The sequence below is a fragment of the Epinephelus lanceolatus genome, chromosome 9, assembly GCF_041903045.1.
Source record: "Epinephelus lanceolatus isolate andai-2023 chromosome 9, ASM4190304v1, whole genome shotgun sequence".
Taxonomy (NCBI): domain Eukaryota; kingdom Metazoa; phylum Chordata; class Actinopteri; order Perciformes; family Serranidae; genus Epinephelus; species Epinephelus lanceolatus.
In genome coordinates, this window is record NC_135742.1 from 15,363,256 (window position 1) to 15,378,546 (window position 15,291).

Sequence of the window (15,291 nt, forward strand, 5' to 3'; positions counted from 1 at the left end):
AACTATAGGACTATTCATAAAAACTAGTTTTTCTTAAAATACATAATTATATAGAATTATTGCTGATTATTATTATTATTTTTTTTTTTAAAAGGTTGTGTGATTGTGACGACATGCAGCAGTGAACTGGTGACACAGATGTTTGTACTGCAGCTAACTAGGTAAATATTTGTCTGCAGAGTTAAATGCTAACTGACCATCTGAAGCACTCACTGTTCATCATTTAACTGTGCTCTGAGTGTGCTCTATAACACAAAGTCTTGTCTTAAATAAATAGGAATTGTCTCTACAGTGGCAGCAGCGTGCACAGACATCACACACTCACCACAGCAATCACTGGAATGAGGACTCCAAGGTTTCCAGCACTACTTGATGCCTGTGGGAGATAAAGAGTCATTACCACTTTACCAATATTGCTGTTAGCAATTTCCTGTTGTGTTTAGATGTTTGTGCATTTGAGCATGTACCTTCAGTGCTGGTCCCTTGTCTGAGGCCCTCTCACTGGCTCTCTTTCCTTCCAGGCCCAGTTGGACAAACAGCTCTAAAAGGTTCACCATCAGCTCATCCACCAGTTGCTCCCCCTGCAGGTTAGCTGCAATGTTGGCCAGGGCGTTTATCACTGCCAGAGAGCAGTGCCTTGAGGGGGGAGAGACAGCATAGAGAGGGAACAGTTAAACACAGTTCCAATGTAGACATAAAAGTAATGTATATACTTTTATTTATCAAACATTACAGAACACATGATGTAACTTTTCAGACCCTCTTGGTGACTGCATTTTTAAAAAACGACTAGCGACAAATTTAGTGACTTATTCATATCATCAGGGAAAAAGAGAGAAATAATTGCACTGTAATCTATTCCCATCGTGCTGCTCATAATAATCATATTCCATGACTCTGCCACTATCAGCATGGGGTCTCTCCACCTCTCTTCTCTTGCACCATGCAGTAGGTGTGGGGAAGGCAGGAGGAGTGAAGACATTACTCACCACAGAAGTGGAAGCTCAGTTTTAGCGAGCTCATAAAGGTACAGCGAAGTGGTGAAATATAGTATAAGCACCATAGCTCTCAAACTATTTAAATATTTTGTTGAGCACTTTTCTATTGATTCTAGTTCAGTGAAGTTTCAATGTCTCCATTATCCTGTAGAAATTAATGTGCGATGCCCTCACTGATATATAAATGAGCATATGATGTCGTCTGAGGACTGCTAGAGCTAATTCTAGCTAGTTCCATTGGAAAAGCATTGGCAATGCTGAAGGAATGTGCATTTGTCTACTACTGCTATCGACTTAGCAGCTGTTGGCAAAGAGCAACAATTATTAACATTCTCCCAAACTACATTTTCTGCTTCTATACATCAACAGTGACCTGGTGCAGCTGGTAATTCTGTGAACAAGGTGAGAACAGATGCTGACCTGTAGCCGTGATCTCTGTAGTCTTTGGTGGCTGAGTAGACCACCGAGCTGGCCTTCACACTGATCTGCTGGAACAGGTTCCACACCTCCTGATAGATGTATTGCTAAAAGACAGAAAGACAAAATGAAAAATGCTTTGTTTGTTAGCTAATCTTCTCTTACTAATTACAATTCTCTCAAAATCTAAAACCCCATCATTACCAAGGAGGGTATTTTGTAAGTGATCTGTATCTGCTGCATTTATTGTAGTCTATCACACTCTGGGTACACTGGCTGTCAAAAACACCTCATTATGCTCCGAGGGGATGCCAACTAAAATACTGAAACCTATTCTTAATGTCTACTGCACTGATCACCAAGTACACAGCAGCCAGCAGGTTGCCAGTAATTACAGCATGTCAGCCCCTCTGAGTTAAGAATTAAAGGGTACATCACTTCAATTTAAGTGATAGTTAAAGTATAATATTGTCACTATCAAATAGGCCTAAATCTGAACTCCCCCTATAACTGTACCAATGCTTCACACTTTTCACTGATCGCCTGGTGGCTATGTGCTGCCCTGATATCCCTTTAAACCACAGATGTATCATATAAAAGAGGCAAGACGCTTTAAAAATGTGTTATTATTGTATCTTTGAACTCACATTTCCTGTGATGACCATGCAGCCAAGCTGGTCGATGATGAGTACATCCAGCTGTGACGGAGGCTGGCAGAACTTCTGTTGAAGGATTTGCAGGATGTGCTCCATGACTTTAGGAGTGTCTCTCAGAGCCACTGCAATGTGGCCAAGTGCTCGGATGGTGTGATCCGGGATCAAATGGGCATCCCTGGCAGAGAGACAAGGTTTATTTTTAGAGTGGCTATTGGTCAGTGTTGAAGATTTTATTCAGGGTGAGCACAAAGCAAAATGTGGCTGTATTTCAACCAGAATTGTTGCTCACTTGTCATTCTCCTGTGAAATGTATAAACGATTGGACAGACTGGCCAGAAAGGCCTCCACTATCACATGGTCCATGGTCAGACCAGCTATTAGACACCTGAGAAATAAGAAATACACAAAAATAAACAATGATAGTTCAAAAAAATGCATGAATAATTTCTTCTAATCACAGCTGTGCTTGGTGTCCGTGTCTGACCTGCATATGTTGTCAATGGAAATGTCTCTGAGCTGCTCGTACATGGATGGCTGGTCTTTCCTGTTCGACAGGAGGTTGAAGGTGGCCTGAGAGTGCTCATTGGTCACATTAATCCTAATTTCTCCTGTGCCTTAAATGAAGAGTGATAACAGCACAAAGTCAGAATCATCAATACAAAACAAGCTGCTAAATCTATTACAATTTTAACCACTATACATTACACAGTATACAGTTTGACCGTGCACAGAAAAGGGCTGATTGCAGAGCCAAATCTTAACTGCATGTTATTTTTTACAATCTGACAAATCGGCAGCTAATCAATGAAAAGGCAGCACACTGTGAAGGACAACACAGAATAACCAGTAACCTCAACTGCATTTCCAATTGTCTGTATTTGCAGCAGCTCATCAATGAACACTCTGTTCAGATCGATGGTGGATGAGAGCCAGATGTGACTGTTATTGACGTATATTTGCTCTCTATCATCAGCTAAAGCACTTTTGTCCCATTAACTTTTGGCTCTGGTTCTTTGTACTGTATATGGGATAAGGAGGTTCCTGCTAGACACAACATAGATACATTCTGACTTTTAGGGTGTTACATTGTGTTTTGGTTTAAATTATGAAATATAACTCTCAATTGGTTAAATATTACATTTCAAAATTTCAGCCATTTTGTAGCTGTAGTTTCAGACTAACTCCTGTTAGTTTCAATAAGGAGTTACAGATATATATTGAATAATAAAAAAATAAATATGTGTACCTGTACTGTACTGGCTGTGATACTTGTAGAGTTTTACAAGAACAGGGGAAGGAACCACCAGGAAATCCCTGAGAGAGGTTGTGGCAGAGTGAGCAACTACTGGAAACCTCTCACACAGACGACCCAGGCCCTGAAACAGACGGGGAGACAATCAAAACATAAAATAAAATAAATACCCCCCAAGAAACTTATGGCATGCATCACAGGTCTGGGTAAGTTTCAAAACCAGACAAGGATGTGTATTAGCCCACTGAGTATAGTAAGGTAATTTTCTAGACAAAATCCCATGATCTAGTGTGTTATGTAACATTTTACTTTTATTATCTAATATCTGCATGCTCTGTCTACCTGGTAGTGTTATACCTGTAGGCAGCAGATGAGCAGGGGCATGTGAGCAATGATGACTTTACTGGAGGTTTTCGACTGCAGCTTCTCTGACAGCTTGGTGCACAAATTCTCAGCTCCTGGAAAAAGTAATGCAACCAGAACAAAATGTTTGCAACCTTGCGACGGTGTGTTAACTTGGCGAGGTCTTTCTCGATAAAGAAAACTTAATCTCAAGGGAGTTCCTGGTTAAATAACAGTTAAATAAAAGTTTAAAAAAACACAGCCAGCATCCCTCTGATTTTGACATCTGAACATGATGTTCTGCTCACGCTCTCAAACAATTGATTACCTTGCTCATCTTTGACAGCCCACACCATGAGGTCCACGCAGGCAGCGTTGGCTTGGCAACGAAGCTTGAGGGGGCTCTGTTCCCCTGGCAACCCCCCCGTGTCATGAAGTACCCGTTGCAGCTCAGATTGACTGCTGCTGAACTGTTCCAGTACAAAGTCGTGCACTTCCCGTACAAATGCCGGCTGCAACGCTGAGAACATGAAGAAAGTATGAAAATCTGATGAAGTAGGCTATTCAATGGACTACAGAATACGACAATAACATGGTTTTAATGTGTGATAAATACCTTCCATGTGGTATAGTGTGTCCCGCAGCATTTTGAACACACACACATACAGAGTGTCACTGAAGGATTTGTAATAGAGGCTGATTCCAGGATTAGACTTAACAACAAACAGAAGAGACAATAACACAGAAGATTATTTAACTGATTATTGCACAAATATAACTTTGAATTTACCATTTACAATTTCTTACAGACAGTGGTTACATAGTTACCTCAATAACTTCCGTCAGAGTGGCGTCCAGAGTTTTCAAAAAAGAGTCGGAAACAAACTTCTTCACCTGAAAATCAATACACACAACAACTGGTAAAGACGCAACACACGCACACAGAACAGGAGGCAAAAGATTCAGTATCTTGGTATAGGGGTAGCGAGCTACTGTACCATGCCAAGGAGCTGCCGGAGCAGATCTATGGGCACCTCCACCTCGTTTTCAGCTCCAATGTAGAGAGGAGAAACTGAGAAACTGGAGCTGACCGTGGAGAAATAGTAATCAGGATCTATTGTACTGCTGTCTGGGACGTAGGCACCTGAAATGAAGGTGAGCAGAGGGCATTAAAAAACACTGGATGTATAGTATGTCACAAAAGTCTCACCCAAATTAAAACACCTCAAAACAATGAAAGATTAGGGCCATACTGAAAAACAATTAGATTTTGATAATAAAGTCATAATTTAATGAGGATAAAGTCATGCTATTTCAAGAAAAAGAGTTGTAATATTACAGGACTGAGGTTGTAATTTCTGAGACAAAAACTGCATTTTTATGTGATTAAACCCATAAATTCACAAAAAAAAGTCACAGATTAAGGCTGGAATTATTAACCATTCATCCACTGCATCTGCAGGTCATCAGGGACCTGACTTTTTTTTCTTTTAAATTTACAAATTTAATCAAGTAATATTACAACTTTTTTTCCTCATATAATTACAGCTGTATTCTTTTTAAATTACAACTTTATACTAATACCCTAATACCCCTTAACTGTATGCATTACTGTATTATTACATATGTGAGATGTGTCAACAGTGTACCCCAATAAATATCATGCATTTAGGATATATAGGAATGAATATAAGTAACATGCATGTATGTAACTGATAATAATGCTGATGTCTGACAATGATAACTTAGGATGACTTGACAGAATCCAGGTTTACATTGGCAAACACAAATTTAATCAAAGCATCTTGTGTTTCTTGAGTGTTACCTTCAAAGTAATGTGGGCCCGGAGCTGTAGGAGAGCAGGGTGAGTGGCCTCCTGGATCTGTACAGACCTGTGAGACATTTGAGGTACATTACAACACGTTTAGGTTTTAGTAAAATAAATCAAAAAGCATGTGAGCATATAATTTAATTCTGCAGAGAATGACAACTGCTCTGAACACACATGTGTCTGTTAAAACACACACACACCTGTCCAGAGGAATCCAGGTTAGTCCCAGTGCTTCTGCGCAGCGTCTCACTCTGGTACACTGTAAGCAGTGAGGACGGCAGGATAGAACGAAAGTCATTGAAGGATCTGCGCCGCACTCCTTCTGTCTCCTCTGTGACGCAGCGGGCTTGTGGTGAATCTTTGGGGAACAGCTTGGACAGCAGGGCGTCATCTGTGTAGCTGTAACGGCCAAATGCTCGAGTCATGCCGAGCAGGCCGGGGACAATATACCTGCACAAGTAGACTGGACGCCAGAGAACATCTATGAAGCATTTTGATTTTGATGGACTTATGTTATGCACCTTGTTGCCTTTGTGTGTGTGTGTGTGTGTGTACCATTGTCATGATTATCAGGGGTTTGGCACATGTCCTGCAACGCCTGCATGACTTCCATTATGGTGTTTAAGATCTGGAGGGGAAACAGTAGAAAAATAACTTGTTTTTTAACTGCAATGCACCATAACCTAAGAATATTTTATTCTAACTTAACAAACTAACCTCTTGTCGGGACTCTGGGTCCCTCTGAGCCACATCCGACAACAGAGTCACTAAACAGTAGCTGAAGTTTTCTGCTACAGGAAGAAATTCTGAAGAGCAGAAAATGACAAAACACAAATATTCACTTAGCAAGTCAAAACTGCCATCTCATAGCAATTTATGGATATCAGTACAATCTCAACAGGTCTTGAGACAGCATTGAAACTGATTAGGAATAACTACAAATATTACTCAGTGCGCTGTTACAACAAGTAAATAGAGGCCATTGTAAAACAAAATGCCAAACGATAAGAGGATTGTTCTCACCCTTTCCTTTCTTCCCTGAGCTCTCTTCGATCCATTGGACCCGTGGTAGCCCTCTCAATAGGCTCAGCAAGTAGGAAACAAGTATGTCTTTGTGCTGCCAGAGTGAAGCAAATCATTACACACCACAAACAACTGCACTTGTCGGCACGCAGCAGCACGTTTGTTTCCCTAACAAGCGCTGATAAATAAAAACTAGGAAGACTCAAATGTGAGTAAAAGAAAATACATCAAACCTTACTTCACTGACACTGAAAAATGAAGCTGCAATCTTTACATAATCAGATGGCAGGGAAGCGTCCCACACTGTGTCTCAGTGTGATGAGGTTAGAGGCTTACACAGCCAGCTGAGTGTCTAATCGCCAGTTTAATCAGATTATGGGAATAAGCTTATCGTGGCGATATATGTGGAGTCCTGCTGACAGGCTGGCAGCAAAAAGGGCTAATATAACTAATAGAATAATACACATAATTTCTAAATATATCATGCAACTGCCAAGACAGCCTAGAGATCTATTGTTTAAAGTGATGATGAAACCCACCCACTGTGTTCAAAAGGGCTCTACAGCTCGACTCTTCAGTGACCACCACCCACCTGTAAGCCAGATTCCACCAGAAAAACAGCCAACGCAATAACAGCATCTCTGCGACGCACATCCAGTGTGAACACACCGCGGACTTCCACCGGACACATACATTGTAGCTTCTGGACCTGAAAATCAAACAAAATAGAGTCATTGGATTTGTGCTGCAATGAAATATGTGTTTGAGAGTGACTGCAGGTTCCAATACTGAATTTTTATTTTCCAACGAGTCCTGCCACACTGCTCTGTGGTTACATACTGTATATGCTTTTTTAACATACATTTTTATAGTAGTTGTACACATTTGTCTGCATTCTGTTCCTACATTATCTGCATATTTCCCTCCTGGGGATCAATAAAGTTTTCTCTACGTGGCTATTAAGGTGGGAACCATAAGCTATTATGTTGCTGCCCACTATATGGTGTTCATTCATTCATTCATATCATGTATTTGACTCATGACCATATCACATGGTATGGAGTACAAACAATGTTACTTAAACAAAGGAAGGACATTCTTTAAATAAGCACCTAGTTTAAAGATTACTTTTGGCTTACCTGATTGTGATAACAAAATTAATTTAAACATAGATGGACGGTTTAAATAATACTTTGGCAAATACCTTTCTCTGTAAGTCAATAAGCTTACACTCGGACATTCAAACAAAATATGATACTCATCTCCCACACGATTATCATCACAGAGGTTGCAGATCCTCTGGTTTCTGTCCAGCCCTTTATATCTCCCTGTGACTTTAGGAATTTAAGTATCATTTACTCTAAAATTACAGATAGCCTGTCTGTACTTTAGTTTTCATGCAACAGATACTTCTCCAGTTTAAACTCTTGATGTCATACTTCTGAGCTCACTTTGCTACTTTTGTATAAACTGATTTTTAGCCTCTGTTAAACAGTTTTAACCAGTTGATGCTGGTACACTTTTGTATGAGCCAGAGGTAAGACAAGTCACATTCATCCAGTATCTGCTTCACCTACAAGACCCATGGTGACACTAATACACCCATATTGTGCTGGCTGATCAAATAGTTGTACATTACTGGACTGAGTTTAGTTTCTTTACCCTCCATCAGCCTCCCCCAGTAGCCACTAATTCTCTTTTTAACTGCAGAGTGGATATCTTCCTAACTCTCCAGAGACCATGTTATTGCAGGTTGTCATTTTAACTCTGGGGATATATTTAGAATCATAGTGTGATATGTGATATAGTGCAAGACAGTTAGGTCACTATACCTCAAGACTGCGCACAGAAACTTGGCATTACATAACCATATGCTGCATAAAATAGCAATACTCGGTGACTGTGTGGATGATTGCCTCGTTATTATCTCAAATGCTTTGTTTGACTGCACCAAATTTAAATGAAAGTTAGCCCTTTAAACTCATCCACCATACTGACCACAAAACCCGTTTAATGTACAACTGATCATCCCTGCAACAGGTTGGTCTGGTATGATCTGTCATGCTAAACAGAGCCTGTTTGACTGCAGTGCTGATAAAGCCTGGCTGCTCTGCGTGTATGATGCAGTAACAGGCACCACACGGACAGCGACGCCACTTTCTTCTGCATTGCTCTCTGTCACTCTAACAGGTAAAAGACCCCCCCCCCCCCCGATTAATGAAAACAGACGCAACACACCTGTCAGATGTTAGCTTGGCTGTCACGCCAGTGATCAAAATAAGCCTCCGCCTGTGCGGAAGCGGAGCTACACCCTCAACAGCGCTGTTGTTTAACATTACTATCGTTGGCTAATTAACACAAATATGACTTGGGCTCATTCGGTTTCTTCTTCCTCACCTTTTCGACCGGTGCGGGACGATGGGCAGCTAAAGATCGGGCCAGCGACAGGACTGTGTTGAAATAAAACCCCCTCGTACCGCCTCCCATTACAGACATGTTTACCCCTACATCAAACGAGCGAAATTCAGAGACGAGAAGAAACTGGCAAGCCGCGGCAGCTGGCGCTGGCAAAGCCGCAGTACGGCAACCCAGCGCGGACAAACCTAACGAGAGCTCACAGTTACATTAGTGGCATTATATTTGACAGTTAGACAATTAAACCTCTACATTTATGAAAATGACAAAAACAACAAGACACAATATCACCTAGTGTCATATTTAGGCGCTTTTCTTTAACGTGTGACTTTAATATTATTGTGTGCGTTTTTGTTGCGCAGGAATAGTCTTTGGGACAGCACGCTGCAACGTCACCGAACGTGACAGGAAGTGTGCAGATGCTAACAGTCAGCTGATACAGCGACAGCAACGACAACAGCCGTAACGGTCAAAGGTTTGTCTTTTAAGTCCATATTACTTTTTATCTTAATAGTTTTATGTTAGTTATCATCTTTTCTACGATGAAGAAACGCCAATGTTGACACAGCGCCGGCTTGTCGTGGTTTATGGGTGTGGTTATTTGGCTAGCTTGCAATCATCGTTAATTAGCCAGCCAACACCCGTTGGCAAGCTAGCTTCTTCAAAACATAACATAAGCTGTTGTAGCAACAGTGTGAATTATTTAGCTTTAATTCGACCCAGTGGTTGTTTTGGCAGATGATTAGTGTGAAACATCTTGACCGGCTCTCTCCATTGCTCAGAACTCGTATTATTGCAAGTTGAGGCTAGCTGACGCTAACAGTCCAAAGGTAGGGTTAATCAGTTTCTCTTAAAGTTGGGATAACGTTGCCAGTTGTCAATTCAACATGCCAGCTGCTCCTCACATATTTTTTTAGGATTGTTTTATGTATGGATACACCTAGGATTTACTGAGTACTTTAACAGGTAGTGTATGTAATGGTAAAAGCTGATACATGCAAGTTACCAGAGCCTAAAAGATATGTTAAATGGTGTAATATTTATGATTTCTCAAACCAGCATCATCCAACATTTCATCCTATTCTATCTGTAGTGATATGACATGAAGATGAACAATTCTTAGAGTTAACTGATCAAAACTATATCTGTTATCAAACGATATCTAAATTGAAACCTATTAATTATCTGTTAGCCAATTTAGTTTCTTCTTGTTCCCATTTCGAACACATTCCCACTGGCCAGCTGTTCACAGAATAAAACACCAGAGAGTTTGAAAGTTCATTCTTGATTTTAGAAAAAAACTGCGAAGGTAGAAAGTCTGGAAAAGGCTTGTAGTCCTTGAGTTAAGATTATTTTGTTAAAACACTGTGTGTCTGCTCCACAGATGGCCTACCCTAGATCCCACAACCCTTTTGCTGATAGTGATGACGATGAGGAGGACTTTAGGCCCAAAAACAGGGGGTTCGATGACGACCCCAGTGACAGTGGGTTGAGTGAAGCAGAGCAAAGGCAGAGGTACCTCCAGCAGGAAGTGATGCGTACAGCTCAGTCTGCTGTGGACAGCAGTTATCGTTCCCTCGGCCTCATCTATGAATCAGAGAAGATGGGCGTTGAAACTGCAGAGGTATGTCGTAGTAATCAAATCTGCCCTGGCACACACAGAGAATTGTATTGTCTCTAAGAGAGTGACAATTCACAAATGATTCTCTCTCTCTGTCTCTTTGTCTCTCTCTCTATCTATCCTTCTGTCTTTGTGTCTATAGGAGCTGATGCGACAGGGTGAGGCTCTGAAGAGGGCCGACAAGATGATGGACAACATGGACCAGGACCTGAAGACCAGCCAGAAGCACATTAACAGTATCAAGAGTGTGTGGGGCGGCCTTGTCAATTACTTCAAGGCCAAGCCAGAAACAAAGCCACCACCTGAGGAGCCAAAGGCCTACCAGGCCAGTGAAAAGTAAGATTCAGTCCTATATTCTCAGAATGGTCATGTGTTAATCTCTGTTTATCGTCTGTATGATTTTCAGCCATAATTTGAATTCTTAAACCACAAAGACAATGTACCTCAAAGAATGTGATGAAAATTAGAATTAATTTTTGCCGTTTAATTTTGTTTGCTTATTTTTTGAAGCAAATGTATTTCTTATTATTTTGATCTTCTGAAATATGTAATGAGGTGATATAATAGTTGAAAGACTCATATATATATATTATACTAATGGCAGGATAGAAGGCAAAAATACTATGTGGGATTTAGGTTTCTGGCAAGTAGGCTGGTTGTGGTCGCTTAGCAACCTCAGACACAACTTGCCTCAGCGCTCTTTAAAATTGGCACAAGAGTAACACCCAGTGCATGACCTTGCGGTTTCTAGGCGGTTTAAGATGTGGCATGTGTCCCAGCCCTATTAAAACAACAATACAATGACATTATCAATTTCTGACTTCTTCAGGAAAGTATGCAACATACCCAAGACTCTTACATGAACATACATAAACACTGAACTAACATCATTTCAACCTATGGCTAAATTCTACTAGGATCTCATCATGTTTATGAGGATATAATAGTACATGTATTTTATTCTGTACGCTAATGCTACATGGTTCAGTTAGTGTACTATTCCATCTTGTCGTATCAGTACAGTGTATCATTAAATACTGTGTGATGACAGATGGAACTGTGTTAATGCAATTTATGATCTTAAATATAGGGTCTACCTTTGTATATAGTGGATGGACAGTTCAGGGTTTATTGCTCATTATGTCCCATAATTTCACATCTTACCTCAGTCAATTATTTTCATCACTTGAAAAAGGTGAGAGTTGAATTAAACATGGCTGCACTGTAGTGTTCCTGACACTGACTGCTCAAATATACTTTGTTTGTCCTTTGCTCTCTAAGTCGGTAGATTGTGTCAACAATAGAGAGGCCTTAGTCTCAGATGTAGTAGGACTTCACCCACTGAAGTTAAAAAGGGAAGGGGCAGTATTTTCCACCTGTTTTGACCAGGCAGTTATGTAACAGACAGATATTTTATAGTCTCTATCAATTTAGTATACCCATGGTATTAGTATATTTTGTTTGAGTTGTAAGAATCACCTGTCACCATGAGTGTGACACAAAGTCTGATGGAGAATAAGTCACAAACAGATGAACACTATTAGATATGTTTAATGCATCTGTGTAATCTATGATCCATTGCCTCAACAGTAGGTAAATGTCTTCATGTCACACACAGATTACTTTTCTATATTCAACTTATCTGGAGCCAAGTTGGTGATCATATTTCACAATAAAGTCATTACAACAGTGACTCAAATGAGTGTTTACTGTAAAATTGGTGCTTGATCCATGTACAGCTTTCTGTTATTGACTGTCCTTCACTAAACGGCTGAACAATATACTTATCTGATTTATCTGACAGATTACAGAATGCCATGGCCAGCAGCAGAGAACATGAAGATAAGTACCAAGCCAGCCACCCCAACTTAAGAAAGTTGGATACAGGAGGTAAGAGTTTGCACAAGAACCTCAGCGTGGCATAACCATAGTACGAAGTGGCTGCCACCATTCCTGTTTTCTGTGTTTCAGGATTTGGAGCTTCTTCATCAGTAGATGACGGCTCATCTAGACAGAATGGATACCCTCAGAACAGACACCTCCGAGAGGCTCACCACACCCTCGACAAAAATTTAGGTAAAAATATTTCTGTTTTAATTCTTTTGTACATTATTATGATATAGTTTTATACAACACAGTCACAAGGAGATGGAAGCTTTCGATAATGTTACAATTTTTGGAATTTTGTACAACAAAATAAATTTCTTTTGCCACAGTTTACCTCAGATCAAAACACCCATTACAATGAAATGTTTTTATTATTTTTGGATGTATAACAATAATCTTTAATCTGTCTTTAAGTATTTTCTGCCAGTCCACAGTTTAACCAATGTCCTTTGTGAATTACCTAGACGAGATGTGCGATGGTTTGAGTCGACTAAAAAGCCTTGGACTTGGTCTCCAGTCTGAGATTGACGACCAGGACGACTCCATTGATGCTCTGATGAATAAAGTGGACAGGATGGATGGCAAGATCCAGAACACGAACCAACAGATTAAAAAACTCAAATAAAACAAACAGTCGGACTTGCCTCACAGAGACAAAAGACAGTGTCAGCTCATCCTCTTACTTCTCTCACTCTCCATCCTGGCCTCTGTTGAATAAACTATGCGTTCTTTGTTGTTTTGTTTTTTATGGATAGGAAGTTGTAATTCTGGCAAGTAAGCAAGTGAACACATTTTTATTTAGATGATTTTATTCTTGAATGTCTGAAAGGTCCTATTCATTTGCTTTTCAGATTTGTCCATGAATCCATGTTTGCGTAGAATTTCCTCCTCCCACTCAGTTTTATACCAACATGTTCATTTAATGAGGTCTTTCACCTCAGAACAACTGTGATGTGCTCTGCATTGAATATTATATTCCATGTGTGTATGAGAGGTAAAGGACTGTCTTTGTCTGGGTGAAATCTTTGTTTTTTCCATCAAGCTCCATTGCACTTCTGTCTGAATGTAGTCTGTTGAATTGGCATTGTTTTGGGTGGTTAGAGCATTAGCTGGATCAGTCTGTCTTCATCACCAAAGACGTACCATTGGCTCCTTGGTGTCTCATCATTCAGGTAAGCAGAAAAACAGATTAATGGTTTGACTAATGAGGAGGAGCTTTTTTGATTTATGGGTAATTCAGTGAATAGGAAAGAACACGGCGTATTTCTAAAACTGGAATGTCTTGTGCATATGGTTCACATGTCAGTGCTACCTTCCTGTACCTGCCTCCACACATGTACTAGAACACTCTGAAAGTCCAGCTTAAGTCACTTTTGCCTTATACATAATCTGTATGTACAGCAGAGTAGCTTCTGGTTCTGTGCCATGATTCTGTGTCCACTGCTACATCTCATCATGAGGTGCCTCACTTTGTTTGATTCTCTGAATTAATGTTCAAAGTACATGCAATGTCCTTCAGTGTTTTCCCTAGCTTTATATAAAATGTTTATATTGATAAATATATTGAATTCTGCATAATGTGATTGAGTGAATTATTGTACAGCATAAATAATGTGAACAAGCTAGCTGTGAATATGAAAACTCAAAACTGAAGGAGCACCCCCTTTATTATCAGGATGTATCTTCACGGATACACTAATGAGTAGATGAGCCACCATGTTATGTTTTTTTTAAGAGAATAAAACAACATTATGCTAATAAAATCACAAATAATAAATGATTCGTGGTTACAATATTTCATTTTTGCCATGTATCTCATGTATTCTAATCAAGGACACATACCCAATAAAAACATTTGTGTGGGGAGTCTCTGGTGTTGTGGAAATTGTTTCTGTTAAAGTGGAGCAGAGAGTCAAAAGCACCACAAGGTGATGCCACATTTCCAGGACTGAATCATCATGAGCTCCTGCAGAAAGATAACACTTCATTGATGGTGTATGTTGACACACACCAGCATTGTTTAATTTTTTTCCTCATTGTGAAATGCTAATTTGGTCATTTTAGATTAAAGGGACCATTTTACAATCAAAGTACACTTATTACAGTTGAAAATAACTTACATATATTTTAAAACTCTGTACTTTATTCTCAGAGTAAACTTCAAACACCAAAATTAGTTTTAGCCAAAGCAAATAAGCTCATATTTTACTCCAACTACAATATACCAAAAGCCTTGAGATACTCTGTCTTGTAATGGTGCATAATCCTTAAAAAACAAGACACTGATGAATGTTTCTCAACACGATCATCACAGGATGTGTGTGTGTGTGTGTGTTTACTGTCTCTGTTGTGTTCCAGCTGTGTTGCTGTGTGCAGCTCAGGTCCTCATGTCCAACCGTCTATTCATTATCATTCCTCTGTGTTGGACCAGCTGCTCCTACAGTGGCAACAGGCCCTCATTAGGATGACTTGCTAATTACAGTACACACTTCCCAAAAACACGTATGCACAACACTGGGGTGACACAGAGAGGAAAATGGGGGTACCAACTACCCAGGGCCCCAAGCTGAGGGAGGCTCCAGCATGTCTCAACTAGAAGGATTTTTTGTGAGTTCTCAAACATCTCAAGCATGTATTTGTGGAGATTTTTTCAATATTATTTAATTTGATTTCTATTTATTTGAAGCTTGAATGCTGCAGAACCATCAACCAAACCCTCTCAAGAATAGACAGCAGGTGATGTGTTATTCGCAAAACAAATTAAACAGGAGTACTTGTCCTAAGATGGGATTTGAATGGGAGGATAGGTTAGGACATGATGAAATAACAACTATTTATTGGTCAGTAAA

At 39.9% G+C, this 15,291-nt stretch overlaps 2 protein-coding genes across 3 annotated transcripts in view; one reads left to right on the plus strand and one right to left on the minus strand.

The window, feature by feature from the left end:
• The window catches only part of pi4kab (phosphatidylinositol 4-kinase, catalytic, alpha b), a 28,308-nt gene extending 19,218 nt beyond the window's left edge, over nucleotides 1–9,090 (minus strand). Inside the window, exons 1-19 of one of the 2 annotated variants that reach the window (XM_033618463.2) lie at nucleotides 8,917–9,090; nucleotides 7,112–7,228; nucleotides 6,520–6,613; nucleotides 6,214–6,302; nucleotides 6,052–6,124; nucleotides 5,697–5,959; nucleotides 5,491–5,557; nucleotides 4,664–4,809; nucleotides 4,494–4,559; nucleotides 4,282–4,378; nucleotides 3,994–4,185; nucleotides 3,681–3,781; nucleotides 3,318–3,447; nucleotides 2,556–2,685; nucleotides 2,361–2,456; nucleotides 2,063–2,246; nucleotides 1,419–1,522; nucleotides 468–636; nucleotides 326–376 (exon numbers count right to left, since the gene is read on the minus strand). In XM_033618463.2, the coding sequence (XP_033474354.1) occupies nucleotides 326–376; nucleotides 468–636; nucleotides 1,419–1,522; nucleotides 2,063–2,246; nucleotides 2,361–2,456; nucleotides 2,556–2,685; nucleotides 3,318–3,447; nucleotides 3,681–3,781; nucleotides 3,994–4,185; nucleotides 4,282–4,378; nucleotides 4,494–4,559; nucleotides 4,664–4,809; nucleotides 5,491–5,557; nucleotides 5,697–5,959; nucleotides 6,052–6,124; nucleotides 6,214–6,302; nucleotides 6,520–6,613; nucleotides 7,112–7,228; nucleotides 8,917–9,015 (2,268 nt within the window). In that variant the 5' untranslated portion in view covers nucleotides 9,016–9,090. The remainder of the gene's footprint in view (nucleotides 1–325; nucleotides 377–467; nucleotides 637–1,418; nucleotides 1,523–2,062; nucleotides 2,247–2,360; nucleotides 2,457–2,555; nucleotides 2,686–3,317; nucleotides 3,448–3,680; nucleotides 3,782–3,993; nucleotides 4,186–4,281; nucleotides 4,379–4,493; nucleotides 4,560–4,663; nucleotides 4,810–5,490; nucleotides 5,558–5,696; nucleotides 5,960–6,051; nucleotides 6,125–6,213; nucleotides 6,303–6,519; nucleotides 6,614–7,111; nucleotides 7,229–8,916) is intronic. The other variant, XM_033618464.2, reaches the window with a different exon arrangement.
• Nucleotides 9,091–9,295: 205 nt separating this feature from the next.
• snap29 (synaptosome associated protein 29) lies at nucleotides 9,296–14,308 on the plus strand. The gene is made up of 6 exons (XM_033618468.2): nucleotides 9,296–9,409; nucleotides 10,319–10,558; nucleotides 10,698–10,891; nucleotides 12,360–12,445; nucleotides 12,527–12,631; nucleotides 12,907–14,308. The coding sequence occupies exons 2-6, from the start codon at nucleotides 10,319–10,321 to the stop codon at nucleotides 13,065–13,067; spliced, it is 786 nt and encodes a 261-aa protein (XP_033474359.1). The 5' UTR covers nucleotides 9,296–9,409; the 3' UTR covers nucleotides 13,068–14,308.
• The last annotated feature ends 983 nt before the right edge of the window (nucleotides 14,309–15,291 follow it).

Coding starts and splice junctions, on each gene's coding strand:
- snap29 (XM_033618468.2), top strand. CDS start 10,319: ATGGCCTACCCTAGATCCCACAACCCTTTTGCTGATAGTGATGACGAT. Junction 10,892..12,359: donor GCCTACCAGGCCAGTGAAAA/GTAAGATTCAGT, acceptor TTTATCTGACAG/ATTACAGAATGCCATGGCCA. Junction 12,446..12,526: donor AAGAAAGTTGGATACAGGAG/GTAAGAGTTTGC, acceptor TCTGTGTTTCAG/GATTTGGAGCTTCTTCATCA.